The sequence below is a fragment of the Neolamprologus brichardi genome, chromosome 20 (genome assembly GCF_056152115.1).
Source record: "Neolamprologus brichardi isolate AB-2024 chromosome 20, ASM5615211v1, whole genome shotgun sequence".
In the NCBI taxonomy this organism is placed as follows: Eukaryota; Metazoa; Chordata; class Actinopteri; order Cichliformes; family Cichlidae; genus Neolamprologus; species Neolamprologus brichardi.
The window spans coordinates 10,028,732-10,036,927 of NC_142123.1; the positions used below are offsets into that span (position 1 = coordinate 10,028,732).

An 8,196-nucleotide genomic window follows, 5' to 3' on the forward strand; every position below is an offset into this window, starting at 1 on the left:
ATACCAGCTCAAGCTACTGAAAGTGTTGAGCTCTTGGGCGCGGAGCATTCATCTGATCAGTGTCACATGATGCAGGAAGTGTGTCAGCATTTTAGTTCCAGTTCCTTTGCTATTGGGAGGGGTTTATAAACTCTGCCAGCTAGTAAAGGAAGAATTATGGAAGCAAGTCATGAACCAGGAGATGCCCTACAGCTTTTTCTCTTTTCTTTTTTTTATCTGGTTGTGAATTAGTCAATTCATCTCCCCCACATCCAGCTCACATAACATTCTCTGAGGGTGGGATGATGATTTGGGATGAGATTTCTTTCTCTGTGCATAGTATAAGGGGAGGAAACTTGTCTTATAGCTCTGCAAAATTAAATATCATATTATAGTTTTTGATTCCGTTTCTTTCGCTCCTCTCAGGTTACCTGTCCTGCTGTCGCTTCCTGGATGACAACCAGATTGTCACCAGCTCTGGAGACACCACCTGGTGAGTTGGGATATTGCAACCACTGCGATCAGTTCAATCAAGTACACTTTTTTTTTTTTCTTCTTTTAAACAGTTGGGTCAGAATTTCAACCTGTCAAGAGCTTCAATATTTTACTGGTTTCAGGGCCATCACATTGGCCTGTAAGTTCTTTAGGTTGTCTACAATATTTATGGAAATAAAAGTGTTCCTAATTTCATGCACTCATGTAGTGCTTTCTGCTAGAGAGCTACTGTTTAAATACAAGGTGGCTAATTAGTACATCTTTCTGGGCTAGATTCTGCTCATAGGTCAACAGTCACTCTGCAGAGTAAATGACAGTAAATCATCTTTGCGTTTTCTTGCAGTGCTCTGTGGGACATTGAGACTGGCCAGCAGACAACTACATTTGCTGGTCACACCGGCGATGTCATGAGTCTCTCGCTGGCGCCCGACACCAGGCTGTTTGTGTCTGGAGCCTGTGATGCCTCGGCCAAGCTCTGGGATATCAGAGAAGGAATGTGCCGACAGACCTTCACTGGCCACGAGTCGGACATCAACGCCATCTGCGTAAGGACACAAACAGAAACCTTATATACTAGTCATGTCAGGGTGTCAAGTCTTAAAGCCACTCAGCGGATTACAGAGTCAGATCTGTCAGCAAGTCTTGGGTTCTTGAGCAAGTCGAGTAAAATGACTGGATGACTTGGCTCTGTTTGTGTTGACCTTTTTGCTAAGTTTAACTTTAAAGCTCTTTCTAAAAAGGCTGAGGCAGCAATTTGAAAACAATTAACGCTAACTGTTGAGACTTTGTTTTAAATGAACGATCTTGATTTCATAGTACATAGTACTGCAAGTAGTATTCAGTAAGCTTTGCTCTAAAAGTGATGACTAGACACACTAAAAAAAGATTTGGTATGTGATATCAGCCCTTAAGTGTAGATAATTAGCTTCACTCTGAAAAATCGCACAAAAGTAAGAATACTTTAGATTCTCCTGCCCTTTGTTACAGTTCTTCCCTAATGGCAACGCATTTGCCACGGGCTCAGATGACGCTACCTGCCGGCTGTTTGACCTGCGTGCTGACCAGGAGCTGATGGTTTACTCACATGATAATATCATCTGCGGCATCACCTCTGTCGCATTCTCTAAGAGTGGCCGCCTACTGCTGGCTGGCTATGACGATTTCAACTGCAACGTCTGGGACACTTTGAAGGCCGACCGTGCAGGTAGGCACCATACGGAGCAAAAGACTGGAGCTGTGTGAATGTGATTATACTTCATTGACAAATGTGAACACAGCATTTCATTAATTTTTTTCTATAATTTGAAATCTTCACATTATGAAGCCTCTAAGGAAAAAACAAAACCTAAAATTATTATTGCTGATGATTTGATTCACTGCTGATGCTGACTCGCCAATATGCCATGAAGTCAATATTTCCACATGTGCTGCATTAGAGTGGCAGAAGGGTAGGGTCAGGACTCCTCGTTCACAATATGAAGGTACCTGTTGCTTCAGTTTCAGAAATATTTGCAATTAAAATTTTCTGATGTTGAGCATTATTCTATGAAAGTAGCCGGCATGCTAACAGCACTTTTGCAACTTTGCTGGTGTGGCCAGTACCTGCACAAACTTGTCAGTTGGTCTTTTACAGTTAGTTCTTGTTGAAGAGTCAGTAATCACCATTGTATTGACATATTCACCGTATGTAGCAATAAAGTCATTTAAATAGTTTTAAGTTGTTATTATCACTAGATCAGGCTGTGTGGCAAACAGAAGATTTTTGTCTTGGCGTCATAAATATTTGTAGTTTGTTGAAGTTACTGCAACTGTTAGTGAAAACACTGATAGGAGTATGTTTGTTCTTTTGTTGTGTTGCATTAAAAGTAGCGTTTGTCTTACAGCTTATACAGCTGCATCTATTCTGAGGGTTTTAGTTCTGTCAACATGGCGGTGAAGAGTTCACTGTGTGGTAGTTGTCAGGGAATGATGGATATGTTCAAGCCACCAAATAACCTTATAGCCTGCAGACACTGTTGAGGAGCTTCTATAAGGGGAGACACTATCATAAGTGCCGTTCTGGGAAACTAGGAAGAGAGTGTATTAAAATGCCTATTAAAAATTACTTTGAGTATTAAACCTAACACTATTGGTGCAAATCAGAGACGCGTCAGCAGAAACGCACTGCTCCTGCGCAAAGCTTTACTTGTGAAGGTAGATGCTAATCTGGTCTAATTGCACTTGCACATTGTCCCTGTGAAACCTGATGAGTTTAAGCAGAGTGGGAATAAATATTTTGTAGCCAAATGTGCACCGTGTAACATGTTTTAGTTATTAGTGTATCGTATGTCTTGGTTAAGCATGTTTGGCTTTATGTGAATACTGTAAAGTAATATTTCCCCATTAAATATCTGAAGCCAAACTGTAGCCAAAGGCCAATAGTAAGCAGGTGAGAGAGGAGAATCATCCCCTGTTCGAGTAGTGAAGAGCCCCCATGGAGGCATGAATACTTGATCTATTGACTGCATAGTGGAATCAGAAGCCAACATCTTAGCAGACAATTTTTCTTTTTTAAATATTTCGATCCACTGGTGTATGGAGTATTGATTATCAGTATATTGGGTCAGCATCAGCCTTTACTAACTGGTTTATAGCCTACTCTGCACTTTATGGTTTAAAACAAGTTTCATCTTGCCCTCTTTCACCTTTTTCTAAAGTGTTTCATCACGTAATCAGTTTCCAAACCTGCATCTTTATTCTCGAGTCTATGTTAGCCTGCAGTACCCGTCAGACAGAGCAGATTTGGTGCTTTGTCTCATCCTCTGCTGTCTTGGCAGGTGTCCTGGCCGGTCATGATAACCGGGTGAGCTGCTTGGGTGTGACTGACGATGGCATGGCAGTGGCAACAGGGTCCTGGGACAGCTTCCTCAAGATCTGGAACTAGAGTCTGAAGGTAGGTGTTAGCACCAGCGCCTCAGAGTTCATATTTACTGCCATCTGGGGGTTTAGATTGAAACTGCAGGCACCGGCTTAAATGATTTTAGTTTTGTGCACAGTCAGTAACTTTGCAGAGTAATAACGATAAAATGTTTGTTTTTTCCAGATGGCATCCGGACTCCAAAGTTGAGTGGAAGACCATTCCAACATCACGATGTTCAATTTTATTGCATATCCAATCTTTTCGAAAACACACCATGATACTGACTCCAAACACCCCCTCCAAAAAACTATCAAGGGCAAAAATTCTCTCTCTCTCTCTGTCTCCTTCTCATTTAAAAGAGCACAATTGTCTGTCACTCATTAAGCTACAAAAAAAGAAAAAAAAAAGCTTGGGGAATTTAGTGCTTTCAGAGTGGAACTGAGGGGAAAATTGTGCATTCCTCCTACGACCATGGTCTGGTATTGTTATAACTGAAAATACAAAAACCCCACCACCGCTGCCACCATCACCACCACCATCACCAAGCGAAATGTGTCCTGCGTCCTCATTATGCACAGGTCTGAGTGAAGGTTATTACATGGCAGTGATCTAACTCTTGATAGCTTTTTGACCATGTTTATTTTTGTTTCTTTGTTTTGTTTTTCTGTTTAGTTGAAGAGGTAGATCAGTGAACTGTCAGTTAATGTTTAAAATGAGGATCAAAGCTTTTATTTCCTAGTCTTTACACATTTTTAGAGAATGTTTTTAAGTTGGGAAAAATAAAAGAATCTCCAGATCGCGTCATTTTAAATCCAGCTTTATCCCACCGGAGAACAAAGCGAGAGAATTCAGCTTCAACAGGGAGTCCTCAAAGCCACTTCTGGCCCTTCTGTATATTTAGCCCCGTAATACTTTTACTGTCTTTTGTTTGGGTTTTTTTTTTTTTTAATTTGTTTGTTTGTTTGTCCCACACCACACCCCATTGTAGTCCACAAATCTGTTTGCACAAAAATTAAACTTTGCATATATACTGTCTAAAGGAAAAAAGTTAATTAACCAAGCACATGCTGTTTATGATGACGAATGCTCGTTTTTAAAACGGAAAACAACAACAACAACAAAAAAAGAAACCCAAACATTTTAACCATTCTTACACCTTTTTGTCTGGCAACAATGTAGAATAAAGATTAACCCATCAGATCATAATCCACCCTGCCCCTCGTTTTGTTTTGGTTTGTTTTCTGTTTATGCCCTCCCCTCCTTATCCTTTGTTTTTCCCCTGGTTTCTGTTGCCCGTGGTTGGGACCGGTGATGTGATTTGGTCAGGTAGAGAGTACCTCCACTTTAGCCCGGTTGCAATCCGGACGTTTTCTCTTTTAACAGAGGTGCCCATTCCGTGCTTGGAAATGCAGTTACTACTCTGTGAATGACATGTTGTATAAATCAATGTTTGAAAATAATGATATTGAAACTTTTTAAGTTAAAAACGAAAAAAAAAAATTTTGGTTGTCTGCCATGGGTGGGTTATCTCTTAGAATCGCATGCTGTAGAATTGCTTAAAAGGTGCATATGAAATTAAGTCCTTTTGATGTTTTTCTTTGAGAAAATAACCTGTTGAATATATCAATACGATGGTATTTATATTTTTCTTTTTCCTTTTTTCCTTTTTTTTTTTTTTTTTCTTTCTCCTCCTTTTTGTTTTTGGCTACTCCGTGCATACACGATTCAACTAAAATGTCAAAGCTATGCACTCGAGAAGCAAACCCTGCGACATTAATGGTTACTTGGTCCATACTTGGGAGGGATTCCACAAAAATTAAAGTAATGTAAGTGTTTAAATTGTACACACATACATACGTACATTCATTCACGTAAACATACACAATCTCCAATGGAACAAAATAAAATTTTCATTCCTTCTGTAGCAAACGAAATTCCATTTACAAAGGAAAACATTTTATAACAGGTTTTTTCTGTCCTTTAATAAAAAAAAAACGGGAAAAAAAAATCTTGCAGCATCTGAATGGCAGAAGTTTCTGTTGTTCCCTTCTTGTAAACAAACGCTCTTTCTTTAGCAGTAGTGACATTTTTTCCATTCTGTTTTTTCTCTGCGACATTCTGTACAAAAAAAATGTGCTGTAATTGTGCGTTAGGCCTGGAGTTGGCAAAAAATAAAACAAAATAAAAAAAAATATTACAAATTAATTAAATTCCCTTTCCTTTTTCTCTCTTTCTCTATCAAATAACTGTAGAGCTCTGCACCCCCACTGTTCCCTTTTCACCTTTTGTATTTAATTTTAAAGTCAGTCAGTGTACAACCGAAAGCTGGATGCAAGATAGAAACTATATTAAAATGTACTGTTATTTAAGATGTAATAAAAAGCAGTTTGAGATGACCTACTGTGTTGAGTGTGATTCACTTAGAGCATTTCCCACTGAAGCTAGAATGTTGCAGACTGTTTGGTTTCCTTGTAATTATGTTCAAGTCAATAAACAATTTCTTATCCACTGCTGAATCAGCCTGCCTCTTCTGTACAGTCATTAACGCACTCACTTTCCATTTTTTGTTCATCAGCACTTACAATGAGTGTGAAGGCACCTTCTTGTAGTGCCACTCTGAGTTTGAGTGTGAAGACTAAAAATGAAATTGCATACTGTGACTATTCCCAGCTTGAGTAACAGCAGCATACGTGTCCACGCTTGCTGAAAACATCAGCGTAATTATACACGCCGATCTTAAGTGGCGTGCCTTGCTAAAGAGCATTTCCCTCAGTGTTAGCAGTTTGCATATTACTTACTCGGTATATTCTCACACTTGCTGATCCCTGCTTCACCGATGGATGATCCGAGTCCCTTCTAATGATGTACATGCTTTGGTTATAATCCTTGACGTTTACTGCCCTCTACTGGGCAGACATCTGAAATACAAATACAGATTACTTTGTGTGGATGTGGCAGAGACTGCGTGACCATGAGCAAGTAGTTTTCCTTCTAGATGGTCAGCACATCTGTAACAACTCCAAAGAAATTACCGAGTCTGGTCTTTCTGATGACATGTTGAACTTGATAAACAAGTGGCAAAAAACAAATACTACATCAAAATGTACTGATTAAGCCTGTGATCAGCTGAAGTGTGTTGCTGCTGAGGTTTACTGCTCTTTGTGGATTTACACAGCTGAATTCAAGCAAATGTTTCACGAGCTGTCTTGGCTGATTTCCATGGTATACTGTTTATACTGTCTTTTTACTACACAGCACACAGTTGGTATAAAGATTCAGTAAATGAATCGAAGCTTAATCACTTACATCTAATTCATCTCTGCTACACTTGATGTACCCTTGATGTAATCTCTGACCATGAACACTACAGTCACTGTGGTGTTCAGTCCAAAGCAGTGCTTTACTTTAAATTCACTGAGCAGTTCTTACCTTTAAATCTAACATTTCTTCCACCTCCCATCCTGTCTTTTTTATCTTTCTCCATCTCTGAGGTTTCTTTGCTTCTTTCTTTTTCTCCCTGGGAAATGCAGCAGCTGAACCTTTAGCTGACAACACACCTTGAGTCAAACTGCATACAAATGGCTTGTGTGTGTGCTGACATCTGTCCAGCTGTTAGAAATGTTGCATTTGAATTTGACCTGCCACAGCATGTGTCTCTGTAGTGCGAACTAGATCCTGAAGTACGACACAGGCTCCACTTTAGCCACTGGTAAGTATAGTGCTGTGAATGATGCATAAATTATATGTTGTTGTTTTTTTGTATTTTATCTCTACATATGTGATAAGCTCCGGTGATGGCTACACCAACAGCATTGTCTTTTCTGTGTTATTGTTCCCTCCATTTAGGCTCAATGATGTTTGATGGAAATAAAAACTTCCCTCAAACATGTTAAACCTAAGTAACATAAAGTAATGTGAATTCTAGTATTTGTACTCCGTTATTTCCCACTTCTGTAAAGTTGTACTGATTGACTGAAGCACACTGAAGTGTGTAACAATTGCCACAGTATTCTTTATTTTTTGTTTTTGTGCAAAAGTCTTGAGCCACACCTCATTTCTTCATATTTTTCTAAGAAAATGGGAAATGGGTGCAGCGATTTTTGAAACATGTTTCAAACAGACACGGAAATAAGGCAAAACCGGAGTTTGTACAATTCTAATGAGCTTGGAAGTCAATATTATACGTTTTTGTAATTTCTTTAAGTAATTTTCAGGAATAGGCTGAATTCTATGGGATTCTTGAAGGACATTCAAAGCTGTGGTTTGGATGTTGGCTTGCTTTTGTTCTGTTCTGTATCAAGTCTTTTCTCCCCGTTTCACTTCCTTAAAAATGGATTCTTAACAGCCACCCTTCCACCAAGACTATTTTTCCTTTGCCAGATTGGATTTTTCTATTTGTTAAAGACACAACTTTCAGACACTGTTCATTTGTTGAAGAATTATCATTTCTCTCCCACTTGTCAACTTTCTTCTGTTCTTTTAAAGACACCATGCACACCATGCTGCATGTTAACTTTTCAGATAATAGCTAATTGAGAATCACCTGGTACATCCCCCAAGTAAGGTAGCTTTTTTTTTTTTTTTTTTATTGCTGAATGACTATATGAATGTTAAATGTCTAAAAAACAAAACATAAAATCAGCATCTGTCAAAATATTGAGGTACGCGGACTGGAAAATGAGTAAAAAAGTAATGCCCAAAGAAAAACCTTGAAAGACCAGAACCATTGCTAAAGGCCATTTTCAAAAATGACAGGGAGAGTCTAGTCTAAGCAAAATATAAAAGAAATGAGGGATGTTTTTTTTTTCCTGCACAGTCAGTTT

The 8,196-nt window shown here is 38.9% G+C and overlaps 1 protein-coding gene across 3 annotated transcripts in view; it reads left to right on the forward strand.

Annotated features, from left to right (window-relative positions):
- gnb1a (guanine nucleotide binding protein (G protein), beta polypeptide 1a) overlaps positions 1-5,882 on the forward strand; it is a 30,052-nt gene extending 24,170 nt beyond the window's left edge. For all 3 annotated transcript variants that reach the window (XM_006785361.3, XM_006785360.2, XM_006785362.3), the window contains exons 7-11: positions 406-472; positions 818-1,019; positions 1,462-1,678; positions 3,291-3,406; positions 3,557-5,882. In XM_006785361.3, coding sequence (XP_006785424.1) covers positions 406-472; positions 818-1,019; positions 1,462-1,678; positions 3,291-3,397 — 593 coding nt within the window. In that variant the 3' untranslated portion in view covers positions 3,398-3,406; positions 3,557-5,882. The remainder of the gene's footprint in view (positions 1-405; positions 473-817; positions 1,020-1,461; positions 1,679-3,290; positions 3,407-3,556) is intronic.
- Positions 5,883-8,196: the final 2,314 nt, after the last annotated feature.